Genomic DNA, 18,429 nt, shown 5'->3' on the forward strand with positions numbered 1-18,429 from the left:
ATGACGGGACAGTACAAGGCACGCGCCTACTCTTCGCTGACTGCATCCTTTTTTCCCCCTTGTCGCTGCTCGGTGTCATGTGCTCCGGTCACTTTCACTAAAACCTTGAGGAGACACCACTCATCCTTCATCGTTGTACACATTACCCATGACGCTCAGGGAGGGAGAACATCAACAGCACGTGACGTGCATCCACAAAAACAACGGTTATTTGACAACAAGCTGGTTTCCCAACTCAAACGATGACATGACACCACATCCATCCGCCAGGTGATGTAGTTCTCTAACAGTAGCAGAACAAAGTAGTTGTCATGTGATGTAGCACTACAGCAGCCTGCCGTGATTTCGGTTAAAGCCCAACAAATAAATATTTAATTTAATTTTAATCGCTGTCACAGAAACGAATATCTCACAAACGTGACATGGTCGATCAAAGCACGAGGACTATTAGTGTCTGTGTCCACTTCAGCATCACTTCTTCACGCAGCTGAGAGCACGCGCGCATCCCATGAAGGGATCACAACATTCCTGCATCAGCGCGGGTGTCCGCACTTCAGCATCAGCTGTCCCAGCTCCGGAGCACTGCGGTACTCACGCCATGAATTAAAACACAACAACGGGGTAAAAAATAACACACTTCTGAATATGTAAAGAGATTTTTTTTAAATAAGCGTCCTCATTATGTCCCAAGTAAAGTTTCACGCGAGTCCCGCAGGACACCTGAGACCGAGTACTTACCGTCAATCGCCATGATGCTCCGTCCCGGACTCTACCAACTGTTGGGGGGGTGTGATGGAGGAGGGAGGTCATTCATGTGCTAGTGGACGGTGTGTGTGTGTGTGTGTGTGTGTGTGTGTGTGTGTGTGATAGGTAGAGAGATTGTGTAACAGGAGTAGCTACTATGTAGGATATTAATGTCAAACATGCGATATTTAAAACATGAATGTAAGATAGGATGAGTCTGTTACTATTATTATTATTATTAGAATTATCATTATTATCTTCAGAAGCCAAAGTCAACAAAATTAGCTACAGATAAATAAAATAATAATATAAATAGTATATGACTGCAATAAGATTATGAGTAAAGACAAAAGATATACAATAGCAATTAAAATATATACTAGGCAAAGTGACATTGATGCTATTAATAGCTGCGAACATGGGAAGAAGCATTTGATTTTATATGATTAAACAGGCCATAATAGCCTACACAAGTGCACAGTGTGTACATGGTGTTAGCTGAGGCACGGTGACCTTAGAATAAGGACGCTCCTATAGTTATCATGAATCATATCTATTTTTGTGCAGTAAAGGTGGTTAGTTATTTTTTTATTTGCCTGTCATAACAAATATTTGGCACATCTCACATGGGGTTAACAGACAGCGCAATATAACACATCGTTGCTGTACCATTAAAATGAAGATAGTATAAGAATGTTTCTATATATTTAAAAAAAGAAGTAATATATATATATATATATATATATACACACAGTTAAAAGCAAAAAACATTAAACATAGCATTTGACATACATCTTAAATAATTTTATGTTTATGTACAATAAATCAATAGCGCTGAACAGCAGCATAAGGAGTGGTTTATTATAAAGGGCTTCTTTATCCACATCTTGCAAGCTTTCTTGAAGTAATTTCTAATTAGTGTTTACAATGCCAATAGCAATATTTATAAGTTACGGATAAATTCAAACATTACACACACTTTATATCATATAAAAAAGCAGGAGTGCAGGTCTGTATGTGTGTTTTCTGGCATTAGGTTGTGGTAGCAGTCCCAAAGTAAACAATGTTGGTTTCACAGGCAGACCGAGAACACTGTGTTAATTTCATGTCCCAGTTAGAATTTGAGATCTAGTGGTGAGAAAAGTATTCAGCAGCAAAATGTACTTAAAGTATCAAAAGTGAAATTACTTGTTCTGCGATAAAATGTCTGCTGTGACAGATATGTGACATTATTAGAACGTTAATAGCAATGCATCAATATGTAAGAAGCCTTTTAACTGTTAGCTGCTCAGGGTGCTCATATTAGCAATTTTAGTCCAGTGGTTCCCAATTTGGGGACCGGGTCACTTCCAAAGTGCCACAAAATAAATCTGAAGATTTGTGAGATGATACATGGGGCAGAAAAACAAAGTTTTGATGCTCAAACTTTTGAACACTTAAATAATTGTGTAAGACAAAATGTCTGACAAAGTGTCTTTCCGATAAAGTGTAGTGGCAAAGGCACAGGTTTTGTTTCAACATTGTGGGGGACTCATATGAAACCAGGGAGGTTGGTTGGTTGGCTCCCCCAGAAAATGTAAGCATCAAACACTTAATTTCCTGCATTATGGTGAATATTTATGCACCAATTTGTGCCTTTACTGCATTGATGCAAAGGTAGAAGCATCTTTAATTTTGTCAAAATAAAACCCCTCTGCTACCTGCATGTATTACTGTAGGGAAAAATACACATATTCTAAATATTAAGGAGTGTGTGTCCAATGTACCCCACCCCCCACTCCACCAAAAAAAAAAAATCTATGTCTATATGTAGTTGAGTAAAAAGTATGCCTACAATATTTTTCCTCTGACATGTAATGGGGTAGAGGTATAAAGTTGCACAAAATGAAAATACTCAAGTAAAGTAAAAGTACCTTGAAATTGTACTTACATAGGCTGCTGCTCTTGAGTAACAGTAGCCTGCTTAATTACTTTCCACCACAGGGATGGATTCCCTGAACGATCCTACCGGGCACAGGCCCAGGAGCCCAAAGTGTCAGGCTGCCTCCTGGCCGTCATTTGCAAAATGTCACTCAAATGAACATGTACGGACCAGGTAAAGATTCAAAACGACCCCAAAGAGACACAAAAAGACCACACAGAGATGCACTGGAACTGCAATGAGACACAAAATAACTAAAAAAGACTCAAAATTACCTCAAAAGACAGAAAACAACTACAAAGAGATACAAAACCACCACAACCCCTGGGCAGTAGCTCAGCCCATAGGGACCTTGCTTGGTAACCGAAGCGTCGCTGGTTCAAGTCTCAGTACAGACCAAGTATGGAGTCTGGACTGGTAGCTGGAGAGGTGCCAGTTCACTTCCTGGGCACTGCTCAGGTGCCCTTGAGCAACGCACCAACTTTATGTTTATTTATCTATCTATCTATCTCTCTCTCTCTCTCTCTCTCTCTCTCTCTCTCTCTCTCTCTCTCTCTCTCTCTCTCAGTCCAGTCCCAGCCAACCGAGTGCAAGTGATGCCCAGCTCTGCCTACGTCACAGCCTGAAGACACGCCCACCCGCGTTGTAGGAAAATACATTTCCGCAAAGTTTACAAACTGCAGCTGCCTCCCATTCTGCCGGATTTAGTCAGGAAACTTTAGGAAACTTTTTACAACAATGAGTGAAATCAAACCAAACGACTCAGCTCCGACTGAAGACGGCGGGGAGGAGAAAGACTGGGCTGCGGCCAAAGCTTTCTTTGACAACCTCAAATCAAACAAACCGAGACCTGTGAGTACTCTGCTGACAACCTTTATCACGCATAACTTGTGTGTTAGCTTCACACATGTCATTGCATACAATTTGTGACCCCACAACTGCAAACAACACTGCTTTTTATCTTCCCCCATCCCCTCACAGCCCAAACCCCGTAACGCTGTCACCATCGCCGTCTCCTCTCGCACCCTGTTCAACATGGTGGCAGAGAGGAAGATCTATGAGGACGAGGGGGTAGAGAAATACGTGGCTTATCAGGTGGAGCATGAAGACGATCCTCTGAAGCCAGGAGCTGCTTTCCCCTTCGTTAAGGTAGGTCACAGTCCCGGTAGAATCAATCCCCGCAACAAGTCTCTGCACATTGTTTGCAGGGCGTGGTGCGTTCAATGTCCTCGGCTTCTCGTATAAGGACGCTGTTGATACATTCCTCACCAGGAAAAACCTGATTTACAACAAACCACAGTGGTCTCTGACAGTGGACAGAGTTATAAACCCTGCATCCACATCTTAGAGGTTTGTGCTGAGACCAAAGGCCTGGATACACCAGGCCACACCTCAATACGTCAAGTAGCCCAAAGGCAGGTAGGAAGGATTTTAGCACAATCAGAAAACTTAATTTAAGTGCATGTATCAGAGACAATTTTCTCCTTATTTTCAAATCACTTAATTCTCTGTTCATTCATTCCTTAAATGTCAGATATCAGGAAGTCATCTCATCAACCTCAGATATCAAGGAAACTATGAAACTATTATGTATGTACAGTTTCCTTGTTTGATGAGATGGAGGTGGTTCCTCACTGACTTATTAATTCCTCATTTTAAAACAATTCAGACTTTCTCCTGCTGCTTAATATGCACAGTGCCAGGACAAAATAAGGGATAAAGTTAAAGGGATAGTTTGGATTTTTTGAAGTGGGATTGTACGGGGTACTTAATGCATAATCAGTGTATTACATAAGCCCTGTTTCCACCAAACACTTTCGGTATAGTACCTTTGGAATCAAAAGTAACCCTTCAGACGTGGTACCTAGACCCTAGTGTTTCCACTGCAAACGCTACTCTTAAGAGTGTGCGGGGTTGTTGTCAGTAGCCCTTTTTAGACAGGAATTGTGTAGATTTGCAGGAAAGCCCAATCAGTCTTTTTTCAGCATTGGCAGTATAAAAACAAAATCGGGGAGTGCAGCAAAATGCCGCCTACCTAATTTTGTTCATACAGAATGCACCTTTTTCGGGGCAATGGGGGCGTGAGCAAGTATCAAAACGTGTAGCTCAGTGTGTGACGTAAACAGTGATGTGGGAGGGAAGCCGCGGTTAGTCAGTCCTTCCGCAATTCTCTCATAAGTCGGCCCGTTATTCACTGTCCCCGTCATCTGACGGTTAATGGCCTCTTCATTTGCGAGGGCAAGGAGGGCGCGCAATTTGTTGTCTCCCCAGTTGCTCATCTTTACAGTGTCTGTCAGGTTTGCATTTCCCTCTTGGCTGCTACGAGCTGCTCGCTAATTCCTGCCATCAGCTGTTTCCTGTTTATCCACCGCCAGTGGGTCGCATGTGCAGTGTCATCAACAGCTCCTCCCACAGGTCTTCAACAGCCCCTCCCGTTGCGGAAGGCCGCCTCGGTCTGTTTAAACTAAAAGGGTTCCGGCAATATGTCTACCCTACAATGCAGAAAATTGGGCACCTCAGATCAACTCGCCAGTCCGGCTCTGTGTGACTAAACGCTTGCAGCTTGCCGGCAAAATGGCCCAACATTCGCGAAAATCTGTTAAAAGGGGCTACTCACTGCTGTCTAGGTGTCATTCTCTTCTGCAAATTCTGATTTAATACTTCTTCGCTATGTCTGGTGAAACTCTTGTGGTTTTATTTCTCGTATCAATGGTACCTTTGGCAACAGGAACAATCCTTTTTTGTTGTGGTCACATGTTCAACACACAGTTGCTGAAGACAAAAATTTAGCTTAGACTGGTTGTTAGTCGTTACAGACACAGACAGTGCAATAGGTACCAGAGCTCCGCAAAGACATTTTAGAAAATGCTAAATATTTGTAAAAAATAAATAAATAAGTATTTGCTAAAAGGCAAATTACTTTGAATTACAGTGACAGAGTTTAATGAGCCAGACTTTGACATCAGTTCTATTAGAGTCAATGGGGCGGGCACTGCAAATGAACCTTCCACCAGATTAAGAAACACGCATTATGTGATGCTTACTGACATTATTATCTCAATATGTGCATTTGTTTTTCTTGTTATTGCTCCCTGAACAGATCATGGCTCTGTCCAGCAGAGGCTGAGAAGCAGCTGACAGACAAAGCCAGGATCTGTCTGGGGGCCATTAACAAGGAAAGCAAATGCAACTGACACCAAAATCTGGCTCCTTGAATGCTGCCACCAGACTCCATTGACAAAAACAGCAATTTAAGCTTGCTGGACACGGTAGCTGCTGGTCTACTGCTGCTTCTATCAGTTAGTTTGTTTGTGTTATTGTGTGACTTTGGTGAATCCAAACTAATCCTTTTTAACACCAAAGTCACACAGTAATACTGATTGAGGCAGTGATTTACCAGCAGCTCCTGTGTTCAGCAATGTTAAATCACTGTTTTTCTCAATGGAGTCTGGCTTTGAAGAGAGTGATTATAACTGCTTCCTTTTCCCATTAGAAATCACTGTCTGACATTAAGATAAAGCGGTGAAAATATTTGAAAATATAGCATACATTCAAACTGATACAGATTTTCTTTAGCTGGCTAAAATGATTTTTGTTGCAGACCCCTCCACAGCAGTAGATAACTTAGCTTCCAGCCTGCTTCTCCAGACTGAGGGCAGGCTTTCTGACAAATACTGTATGTAATACAATGTGTATGGAAAAGTACCCTATACAACCCCAGTTCAGAATATCTGAAATGTCCCTTTAAAGCCCCTCTTTGCCTTCAAAACAGCTTCACTCATTCTTGGAATGAAGTCATACAGGTCCTGAAGTATCACCAGTCTCTAGCGAGAAAAATCCAACATTACCATACAACCTCTCTTAAAGGTTGATTGATGTGCAGAGCGATAATTGCAGACCACTCCTGAATGTGTTCAGCAACGTGGAATAGAGGAACATCTAGAGAAGAGTGATTGCACCCCGTTACTGTAAAGTGATCTTGTATTCCTCGGCTGTAAAGCAACCACTCGGTCACAGAGGACACAGACCTGCTGCCACAGCTGGCAACAGACACTGTGGGTTTGAGGCATCACTTGGCTTTCTCCAAATGTAAACCTGCCTGGATGTTGAGTATAAAGTGACCAGTGACTCACTGGAGTGTGTCAGTTATTTCCATTGCACCATTGCTCCTTGTTTTCTCTACTGTTAGTTTCTAAATGGCAGAAATGCTGTAAATTCAGCCCATATTGAGAAGTTTTCTGTTGATTTAATTCCTGTGAATGACTAGTTTTTGGCTTCATTTGAAATGTGGTTACTTCAATATGAGGGGTTGAGATAATATCAAATTATTCAATAAATGCATACATTTGTAAAATTATGCACAAGTAAAATAAATGGTATTAAAGTTAAGGGCTGGGCAATATATTTATATTTAATTAATACTGTATTATGAGATTAGATATTGTCTTAGATTTTGGATATCGTCATATCGCAAGTGTTGTCTTTCCTTGGTTTTTAAGACTGCATTATATGTATTAGTTATTCTGTTAATTGGCTCTAGTCGTCATGATCGTTGCAAAACTGATATTGTGGTATTTGGTTCAAAATATTGTGATTGTGATATGGTGTTTACAAGGTCAAACACATGTACAGGATGCTACAAAAACCTGATAATAAATGGGTTACTACATAATTTAAACACACTCATAGAGATGTTGAATGACTGTTGTTTGAACACCAAATCAAAACGTCCTATTCAGGTTCAAAAATAGGTCCAAAATGAAAGTTGTGCCAACGTCCGGGATGTTACCTGGCTGTAAGCTGGACATCATTCCCGAGCATCCTAGCAACATCTAAATATCTTAACACGACAAAATAATAAACTGATATTGTTCACACAAGGCACAGTGGTGCAGTGGTTAGCATTGTCGCCTCACAGCAAGAGGGTTCATAATTCGAACTCTGGCTTCCTCCCACAGTCCAAAGACATGCAGGTTAACTGGTGACTCTAAATTGTCCGTAGGTGTGAATGTGAGTGTGAATGGTTGTCTGTCTCTATGTGTCAGCCCTGTGATAGTCTGGTGACCTGTCCAGGGTGTACACCACCTTTCGCCTAATGTCAGCTGGGATAGGCTCCAGCCCCCCCAATGACCCCTAACAGGATAAGTGGTTATTGAAAATGAATAAATGTTCACATAAGACTCCAGTCTCCTGGGTGAAAGTCCTGTGCCTGATCCATTTATCTACATGGCTTCATGTTTGTCTCTCTCTGTGGACTTTGTCAGTCTTTATACTATGTCATCTGACTGTATGTCAAACAGCCCTGTGGGTTACTTCTCCCATGTGTGATCAAAGACCGTTTGGATAAAGACTTTTGGCTCTTAGAGACACTACAGGCTTAAAATGATAAGACAAGACTGTAACTCACATGTAGATATACGTAAATGGCATAAACATCTATTCATACAGTACAGGCCAAAAGTTTGGACACACCTTCTCATTCAATGCGTTTTCTTTATTTTCATGACTATTTACATTGTAGATTCTCACTGAAGGCATCAAAACTATGAATGAACACATGTGGAGTTATGTACTTAACAAAGAAAGGTGAAATAACTGAAAACATGTTTTATATTCTAGTTTCTTCAAAATAGCCACCCTTTGCTCTGATTACTGCTTTGCACACTCTTGGCATTCTCTCGATGAGCTTCAAGAGGTAGTCACCTGAAATGGTTTCCACTTCACAGGTGTGCCTTATCAGGGTTAATTAGTGGAATTTCTCGCTTTATCAATGGGGTTGGGACCATCAGTTGTGTTGTGCAGAAGTCAGGTTAATACACAGCCGACAGCCCTATTGGACAACTGTTAAAATTCATATTATGGCAAGAACCAATCAGCTAACTAAAGAAAAACGAGTGGCCATCATTACTTTAAGAAATGAAGGTCTGTCAGTCCGGAAAATTGCAAAAACTTTAAATGTGTCCCCAAGTGGAGTCGCAAAAACCATCAAGCGCTACAACCAAACTGGCACACATGAGGACCGACCCAGGAAAGGAAGACCAAGAGTCATCTCTGCTTCTGAGGATAAGTTCATCCGAGTCACCAGCCTCAGAAATCGCAAGTTAACAGCAGCTCAGATCAGAGACCAGATGAATGCCACACAGAGTTCTAGCAGCAGACCCATCTCTAGAACAACTGTTAAGAGGAGACTGCGCGAATCAGGCCTTCATGGTCAAATAGCTGCTAGGAAACCACTGCTAAGGAGAGGCAACAAGCAGAAGAGATTTGTTTGGGCCAAGAAACACAAGGAATGGACATTAGACCAGTGGAAATCTGTGCTTTGGTCTGATGAGTCCAAATTTGAGATCTTTGGTTCCAACCGCCGTGTCTTTGTGAGACGCAGAAAAGGTGAACGGATGGATTCCACATGCCTGGTTCCCACTGTGAAGCATGGAGGAGGAGGTGTGATGGTGTGGGGGTGTTTTGCTGGTGACACTGTTGGGGATTTATTCAAAATTGAAGGCACACTGAACCAGCATGGCTACCACAGCATCCTGCAGCGACATGCCATCCCATCCGGTTTGCGTTTAGTTGGACAATCATTTATTTTTCAACAGGACAATGACCCCAAACACACCTCCAGGCTGTGTAAGGGCTATTTGACCAAGAAGGAGAGTGATGGAGTGCTGCGGCAGATGACCTGGCCTCCACAGTCACCGGACCTGAACCCAATCGAGATGGTTTGGGGTGAGCTGGACCGCAGAGTGAAGGCAAAGGGGCCAACAAGTGCTAAACACCTCTGGGAACTCCTTCAAGACTGTTGGAAAACCATTTCAGGTGACTACCTCTTGAAGCTCATGGAGAGAATGCCAAGAGTGTGCAAAGCAGTAATCAGAGCAAAGGGTGGCTATTTTGAAGAAACTAGAATATAAAACATGTTTTCAGTTATTTCACCTTTTTTTGTTAAGTACATAACTCCACATGTGTTCATTCATAGTTTTGATGCCTTCAGTGAGAATCTACAATGTAAATAGTCATGAAAATAAAGAAAACGCATTGAATGAGAAGGTGTGTCCAAACTTTTGGCCTGTACTGTACTTTTAAAAAAGGGCGTCGTGTGGAGTGAATGTTGCAGTGTGGCCGTCTAATCACAACCAAACAAATAAATTGTCAAAAAGTCTTGTAGATAAAAAAAAAAAAAACAGATACATGCAGTTGCTTTTCTATAGCAATAATATGATGACTACTTCATGGTTTGTAAGAGACGATCTGAACTGACCATTATTGGACATGGAAACAACAATATGATCTGGCGGTCTGCCTCATAACCGAGATGCAGTTTTTGGCGTCCAACCAGGATCATTTTCCCAGGGCCACTATGTCCCTACCAGACCAATGTTTACTGGGCTTTAAAGCCAGGAAAAGACACCACTTAAAATATCCAAAATCTAAGCTACATCACTCTAGAGTCCAGCCATATGATGATGGAGTTTGTGGTGTATAAAACACATTTCTTTCTTTCATTGTTGTTTTAATAACTTGATATTCTCCTTCTAAAGACTGTAACTGAAAGAAAGCTATGGTTCAAATGTTGTAATGTGTGTGTTGTAACCTGGTGTTGGCCGCTCTGACGCAACACCCCGGCCTGTGATGTAAAGCTGTCCCTCCTCTCACACAGGCGCTGATGAATGTCAACGCTCGACTGAGGCAGCTCTACCCAGACAGCGAGGAGCTGTTTGACATCGTCTTAATGACTAACAACCATGCCCAAGTTGGAGTGCGCCTCATAAACAGCATTAATCACTATGGTACGCTGCATCCTAAAGCAAACATTGTTGATTGTTTAGCACGATGGCGGCTCGCCGGCTGCAGCAACAGGAGTAATCAAGAACAGCACTCAGTCAAGTAATTACACACTAGAAACAAAGAAGAGCTTTTAAAGTGTAATTAGAACTCCAACTTGCTTTTATACTTTCAGATCTGACCATAGAGAGATTCTGTATGACCGGAGGGAAAAGTCCTATCGGCTACCTCAAGGCCTACCTGACGAACCTTTACCTCTCCAAGGACGCAGAGAAAGTCACTGAAGCCATAGAGGAAGGTAAGTGATGCTGCTGTTGGATTATAACCCTCGTTTCCCTCGTTTCAGCAGCCCGGAGACATATTTGTACTGATATTTACACACTTGCATGTTGACTTTGTGTGTGACTCATTCACACTGTTGAGGGAAACCTCGACCCCACGCTGTGCAGCAAGAAGGTGCTGGTTGGAGACAGCCTGTGATTTATGGCTCCCCGTCGTTCAAATACACACAAACAGATTTGAAACACTGACGTTCAGATGTAGTGCGGAAATTAAGTGATGAGTTGTGAGGCAGAAAATTTTGAGAATGGATTTAAAGTCGATTATGAAGCAGAATTGCGAAACATTTGCAGGTTCTACCTTCTGAAATGTGAGGATTTGCTGCTTTATCTGTTGTGTATCACATACACATGTTATATATCATATTTTATATCACTGTAAATGAAATATCTTTGGGTCTTTGACTGTTGGTTGTCTTTGATCAAAGGAAGGTATTTGAAGACGTCACTTTTGGCTCTGAGAAATTGTGATAGGATTTTTTGTGACAACCTGTCATCACAGGAGGCACAGGATGTCAGATTCTATTTGCACATTAAAAAGATCTATTAAGTTTTAATTTCCCACTTGTCCTCGGCTTATGAGCAACCAGATACATCGATAGATAGTGCATCAATAATGTGCAGACTTAAGTTTTTTAACCATAACTTACCCCAGTTGTGCTCAACCAGGGGTCCTTGAAGGAGTCCCAGGGGTCCCGGAAACATGGACAATAGTTAATTTTTGATATTTAATTCACTATAAAGGTTAGCCCAGTGTGAGTAAGAGTCATAACAGTGACTATCCAGATCACAAGTTTTACTTCATTAATGGGCTTCTCCTCAGTTAATTAAGCAGGGTTCCCACGATCATGGAAAACCTGGAAAAGACATGAAATTTCAGGGCACCGGTGGCTTTGCATATAGAGCAGGCGCCCCATACACAAGGCTGTTGCCGCAGCGGCCCAGGTTTGACTCCAGCCTGCGGCCATTTGCTGCAAGCCATTCCCTCTCTCTCTCCCTCTTTCACGCTTGACTGTACTATTGATTAAAGGCACATTTTCCAGGCCTGGAAATCATTCAAAGTTTTGGATAAGTCATGGAATTTTGTTGTGTAATGAAATTGTTATCGTTATCTTCCAAGAATAACCTTCCATGTGATGTAACAAAACAGCAAATGTATTTTCTGAAGCTGTCAACGTAGCGTCACTCAAATATGTGTTGATGTGTGATTTTTGTTTACCATCATGTACGTTCCTATGTATGTTCTATGTATGCCAGTTAGCTGAAATTACAATTAGAGGCAAGTAGGGCAAAAAAGAAAATTATGGGTCCTTGAAAAGTCATGGAAATTTTTTGAAATTTTGTCCATGAAAATGTGTTGGAACCCTGTTATGACATGATATGGCTGCAACAAAGGGTTATTTCCATTATTGCTTCATCTGCTCTTTATTTTCTTGATTAATCAATTAATCATTTTGTTAGTAACATGTCAGAAATAGTGAAACATGCCCTGTTTATTAAGGTAACATCTTCAAATTGTTTGTTTTATCTGACTTAAAGTATAAAAATCCAAAGTCATTCAGTTTATTATCATTTAAGACAAAGACAAAAGTCAAATTCTCACGTTTAATAAGTATGAAATCAGCAAATTTTGGGCTTTTATACTTAAAAAATTGCTGAAATGATTACACGATTATTAAGAGAGTTGTTAATAAATGTTCTGTCAATCGATTAATCGAATACTCATTGCAGCTCTAGTTGTCAGCTATGGAATTCTGGTGTTAATCATATGTAGCAACCACAATCTTTTCAGATGAAGGTCCCTTAGCCGAGATCTTATGGGGTCTGGGGGATCTAATGGGGGTCTGTAACCTAATGTGTATCAGGGGTTGACACAAAAGGGTTGAGAACCACTGCCTTATTCTCAAACAAAGTGGTGTTTGTCTTTTAGATAGGAAACAAGATTTGATGGAGACCACATTATCTGAACTCTATAGATGTAACATTTGAATGTCTTCACTGAAAGACAGGTATCAAGTATCAACAATCAAAGCTGACATGTAGCGGCAGTTAAAACATTGTTAATAAAACAGGAAGTTGAAGATGCCTGCAGCTGTGAGGTATCAAATGTTAGACTGCTTAGAACACAGCAATGGATGCATGATTATAACCAGCCTTCCCCTCCTCCAGGTATTGCTGCAGCCACGATGTTTACGCCACAAAAAGAGACTGAGTTGAGCGACACTCAGCTGAGAGTGGCGTTCGATGGCGACGCCGTCCTCTTCTCAGACGAGTCGGAGATCATCGTGAAGAAACATGGCCTGGACACTTTCTTTGAGCACGAGAAGCAGTTTGAGAACAAACCTCTCGCTCAGGTAACAGATGGCTGTTTGTGTGTACTTAACATCACTGTGTGCAGACTTTAAATCCAGACGATAATGTGTCTTCACAAAAATATATTCATCTACATTCATTCGTCCATTAATGAAATCACATAGCTGCAGATCCAATGCAAAGGATTTTTTTTTAAAAAAAATCTCAAGTCATAGTTTAAAGGAGAAATCCAAGACTTTCACACCTGAAAGTCTGTTTACAGGTCTCAGGGAGTATTGCTTCATATATGTGCTTTTAAGAAAAAAAAAAAAGAAAGAAAGTTGTGCATGTGTACAACATCATAAATCCTGATAATAGAAATTACGTGACAGGAGAGGTCAAGAAGCTACGGGCTTACTCAATGGACCTCCCCTTAATAAGGGATAGCAATACAAAACTAAGAAATTATATATTTCAATCAGGAGAGACTTGATTTTTATAGTAAAAAAAATATGTATTAAGATGTGCACATTAGAATGAAAAATGTGGAAAGTCTTTTGCAATTAGACCCCGTAGAGATGGTGTGATTTAAGGAGGGTGATGAATCCATAGTCAAACAGGGAACCCCCCCAGGGACTAGACGCTGGCGGTGGTATAGGTGGTGAAGATGAGATGAGATGAGAGGAAGATGGTGAAGTGCCGATGATCTCGATGAGTAGATGAAGGAGCCTTTGTTGAGCTCGTCCTGGACTCTGGATACGACGCCTGGAGGTTAACGGGGTGGAGGAGGGTGCGACAGTTCTGCCTAAAATGATGGCTGACAGCAGCAGAGAGAGAGAGAGAGAGAGAGCAGATTTAAATTTAAATTTTGCAGTGGCATCCTGATTGGCTGAGAGAGATGGAGGCAAAGTTTGATTGGATAAGTAGAAGAGTGAACACCCATAGTCAGCTTTTTAGAAGAAGCAGTGGGAGCGGGATGCAGAGAATTGTGAATGAATGAGCATGAAGAAAGTCTTCCTGATTGAACTTTCGCTGAGCTTCATTAGTCAGCAAAATTCTGTCCGCATGACCTTTGTTTCACAAAATATCTCCGTACATACTAGAATGCAAAAACAACTCCAAAAACTTGATGGCGTAAGCTGTCTCCCCTCGTTGCAAAGTTTTGTAAAGTCTACAAGCTAACGTTACCTTTTGCAAAACAGCTACTGGAAATCTCATCATCGTTAATTCCCCTTCGATATATAAGGACACTCACTCCTTAAATTCTCCCACCATCTGTTGGTTCCACTGGGCCTCTTCCAAAACCATTGTTTCTGGCGGACTTTAACCCTATGGGCCCGAACGACGCATAGTGCGTCCAAATTCACACCTGTTCTTCTCTATTGATTTTCTCCGCGACCGCGTCATAGCAAGAAGCCACGCATATCAGCGGAAACAGCAGAACTGTAGCTTTCTGACAAGACCAAGCACTTGTCGGTAGTCCAGTGTTTTCACAGCAAAAAAAAAAAGATAAATTTACACTAAAATCATGAATAACAGAGCTTTCAAGCAGCTCTGCACACACATTACTCTTGGATGGATTACTCGCGAATGCAGGCTCGCACAGAAATGCCACGCACATCACATGAAAGCGCAGGAGCAGAGCTTTCCAGTGATGCCACACACATTGTGCTGTCATCCCATCACGCTGTAAATACAGATTGATTGTCTACAAAATAAAAACCTGACGAATTTCTTTACAATCCATTATACAGATCTTGTTATCAGTCACTTCATATAGTGAGGAATATCGTATCTTACCACGTCTTAGGCTTGCGTGTGTTTCTCCCTGTCTATCCACATTTGTAGTCCGGCTTTCAAGATGCAAATATCTCCATATTGTCCAGTTGACACTCCATCAAACTTTGTATGACAAGACCAGCTTACTTAACCTTTGCGCACCTAAACAACTGCAGCCTAATTATGCATGCTGACAGGGCCGTAGTCACCATATACATTGAGGGGGACACGTGCCCCCCCACCAACAACAACAAACTTTGTTTACTGCAAACAAAGTAGCAAATTTTATCTTGGAGGACATCATTGCACTTGGTTGACTATTCTTCTATGATCTTAGATGATTACTGTTAATTTATTATGCTGATCTGTTCTGTACAACATCTATTGCACGTCTGTCCGTCCTGGAAGAGGGATCCCTCCTCAGTTGCTCTTCCTGAGGTTTCTGCCGTTTTTTTCCCCTGTTAAAGGTTTTTTTGGGGAGTTTTTCCTTATCTGCTGTGAGGGTCCAAAGGACAGAGGGATGTTGTATGCTGTAAAGCCCTGTGAGGCAAATTGTGATTTGTGATATTGGGCTTTATAAATAAAATTGATTGATTGATTGACAAATATTGCATGTTTCTTTCAGATAAAACACATTTTTGACTTGTGAATGAGTCAATGGAATTTCTTGCAATAATGAAAAAATACTGGCAATCATTTTCCGCCTGGCACAAACCACATGTTTTGGACAACTGTGAAGTGACAGAATGTCCCAGCATCATGGTTCTTATATTGCCAGATTCCCGAGAGTCTCCCCTCTTCATATATGGTAGAATATGTCTTTTTCCAACTTGCTATGGTGAGATACATGTAAAAATGTAAGAATTTAGTCACGCTGATTTGTTTTTTCATTGATATAAAAATTAATATAAAATACAGGCACATAGAAGAACATGAAATGATGGCAAATCTGGTTAGCCCAGATTGTCCTGAAAAAAAAAACAAGATATAGCATGTGTATGTAGCCTTTATAATGACTGTGATATGAGCTTAAAAGTAAAGGCAGTAAAAAATACCCCAAAAAACGCCTAGGGCCCATGGGGTTAAACTGTGGACAAAGAGGTGGAGCAATAACACTGGGTGCAGCAGACGCCTCCATTCATCTTTAAAGTGGTGCAGCAGTTATAGGTTTAAGTGTCAAGTAGTTATTAGACCAAGCAGTGCTAACAAAATGTAAACAAACCAGTCAACCTTGTCATTGTTGTTTGTGGTGCATGTTCATGACACAAAGCAAGAGTGGGCATGCACGAATTGAGGAGACTCCATTTTACTTTCCACACAGATACATAGTAACCAGAGCTTTAAAAAATTCTGCATTTTGAAGGCATTTTAAAACTGTTTTGCTAACTTAAAACTCTGTTTGTGTGGACAAGAGGCCAAAACAAAAAATATCTTCTATGTGTAGACGTAAAAAGCGAAAAACTGAACACAAGGGTTCACCATATCTGTTACCGTAACAGGAAACATACACCTGTATGGGGCGAAACAAGGCTCTGGGGAATGTCTGCAGGGTGTTGGAACCTGCTCTGCTGGCTCTAAACAAGTTTTAAATCAGGCACTATTTTTTTTCATTTTGTGCCCGTGCGTGTGTGTGTGCATTTAGTTTTTCTCTCTATGTATCTGTAGCTACGCTCCTTATTTTTAGAACATTTTTAATTAAGTCTCTTCTTTGGCTCTTTTTTCCAGGGTCCCTTAAAGTGTTTCCTGGAGGCTCTGGGGAAGCTCCAGAGAAAATTCTACAACAAGAACGAGCGCCTGAACTGCCCCATCCGAACCTACCTGGTGACGGCCCGCAGCGCCGCCAGCTCTGGCGCTCGCGTCCTGAAGACTCTCCGCAGCTGGGGCCTGGAGATCGACGAGGCTCTCTTCCTGGCCGGGGCTCCAAAAGGGCCCCTGCTGCAGAAAATCAAACCTCACATCTACTTTGATGACCAGATGTTCCACATCGAGGGGGCCAAGGAGCTGGGCACCATATCCGCACACGTCCCCTACGGGATCGGACAGAAGTACCACAAGGGGAAACTCATTGAGCAGCCCGCACAAAAGGAATAACCCGTAGAATATTAAACATACACTACACTGTCATCTGCATAGGAAATTATTTGCTCTAAAATAAAATGCTGCATTCAGGAAACATTGAAAAAATAACAGCAACTTTTGGATGATTTAGGTAACAAATTTGTAATTCAGTCTGAAATTTCCTGCTTTTTGGGGTTTTATAAAATATTTTCTTAAGGACAGGGTGTTACTGATGAGCGGGGGAATGTATAATCAAAGCAAGAGCTACACTAGGTGCCATACAGTGTTTCACGTTTGTGAAGAGAAACACCAGATAAATTAACGGTGCCTTTTAACCACACTGTCTGTGTACCTGTTTAACTTTGAGAGTTTATTTCTCACTTACATTTGAGTTTATACCATTTACTTTACACTTTTTTACAATGAACACATGTTTATTTTATTTATCTTTGGTTGTTGGTCCTTGGTATACTCATTTTAACCAGGACAGGAGAATGTATCTGCTGTAGTCTTTGTTTTGTGTTGGCTCATTCATAGGACAGTTAAAAAAAAAACAAATCAAGTTTTTGGTGTCTGGTTTTGATTTTGCACATTTAACTAGACATATTTATATCAGCTTTGGGTTTTAAAGGGACATTTATTAAAGCAGAATGTCGGGGCTTACAGGGAACACTGATGCTGTCTGTCTTTGTTACTGTTGACGCGCACAACCAATGCTAAACTTACACTTTATATTTTCATGTTCTGTCTGTTTATGCTTCTACACTGTATCTGGATATCCGTGCACACTGTAACTACACTTTTCCATGCTGTTATTACCAAGGACTGACTGCATATACTGTACATGTTTGCAGATTGCATTTGATGTATTGTATAATCAATACTCAACATCACAGAGGAGTTTTACAGTTACACTTGTTTGTAAATGTTCGTATCACGTCTGCTGTCTTTACTCAGTGTCAGATCATGTGATGTTTTTCACTGGTTATACTTAAATAATAACATGATGTTTGCCACCATTTCATTTTTATACTCCACTGTTTTCTATCTGTCTTGTGCCTTTAACCTTGTCAGCTGTGGTGCTGAGCGTATCCAGTGCAAAGGGAGGAGAATAAATGAATGTGGAGGAACCCCAGTGGCTGTTCTTTGTCAGTGGTGTAAAGTTATTGAGTACATTTACTCCAGTACTAATGTTCATTTTATGCTACTTTAGGCTTCTGCTCCACTACGTTTTATTTTTAAATCTTTTTATTAAACTTTTAGAACATATTCATACACTCATAACAACATCTAACACAACAAGGTATACTAAGCTCCAGACACAAACAGCAACTCCAAAACGAATCCCAGGAGGGAGCCCATCTGTGCGGAGTTTGCATGTTCTCCCCGTGTCAGCGTGGGTTTTCTCCAGGTACTCCGGCTTCCTCCCACAGTCCAAAGACATGCAGGTTAATTGGTGACTCTAAATTGCCCCTAGGTGTGAATGGTTGTCTGTCTCTATGCGTCATCCCTGTG

At 41.2% G+C, this 18,429-nt stretch overlaps 2 protein-coding genes across 2 annotated transcripts in view; one reads left to right on the top strand and one right to left on the bottom strand.

The window, feature by feature from the left end:
• LOC117270964 (synaptotagmin-14) overlaps positions 1-752 on the bottom strand; it is a 71,733-nt gene extending 70,981 nt beyond the window's left edge. The window contains exon 1 of the mRNA XM_033649007.2: positions 739-752. The gene's annotated coding sequence lies outside the window, so the exon portion shown is untranslated. The remainder of the gene's footprint in view (positions 1-738) is intronic.
• Positions 753-3,280: 2,528 nt separating this feature from the next.
• LOC117270965 (cytosolic 5'-nucleotidase 1A-like) lies at positions 3,281-18,049 on the top strand. The gene is made up of 6 exons (XM_033649010.2): positions 3,281-3,517; positions 3,647-3,814; positions 10,323-10,452; positions 10,623-10,745; positions 12,955-13,139; positions 16,582-18,049. Exons 1-6 carry the CDS (start codon positions 3,404-3,406, stop codon positions 16,945-16,947), a joined length of 1,086 nt encoding a protein of 361 aa, XP_033504901.1. The 5' UTR covers positions 3,281-3,403; the 3' UTR covers positions 16,948-18,049.
• The last annotated feature ends 380 nt before the right edge of the window (positions 18,050-18,429 follow it).

Source organism: Epinephelus lanceolatus, chromosome 13, assembly GCF_041903045.1.
Source record: "Epinephelus lanceolatus isolate andai-2023 chromosome 13, ASM4190304v1, whole genome shotgun sequence".
Taxonomy (NCBI): Eukaryota; Metazoa; Chordata; class Actinopteri; order Perciformes; family Serranidae; genus Epinephelus; species Epinephelus lanceolatus.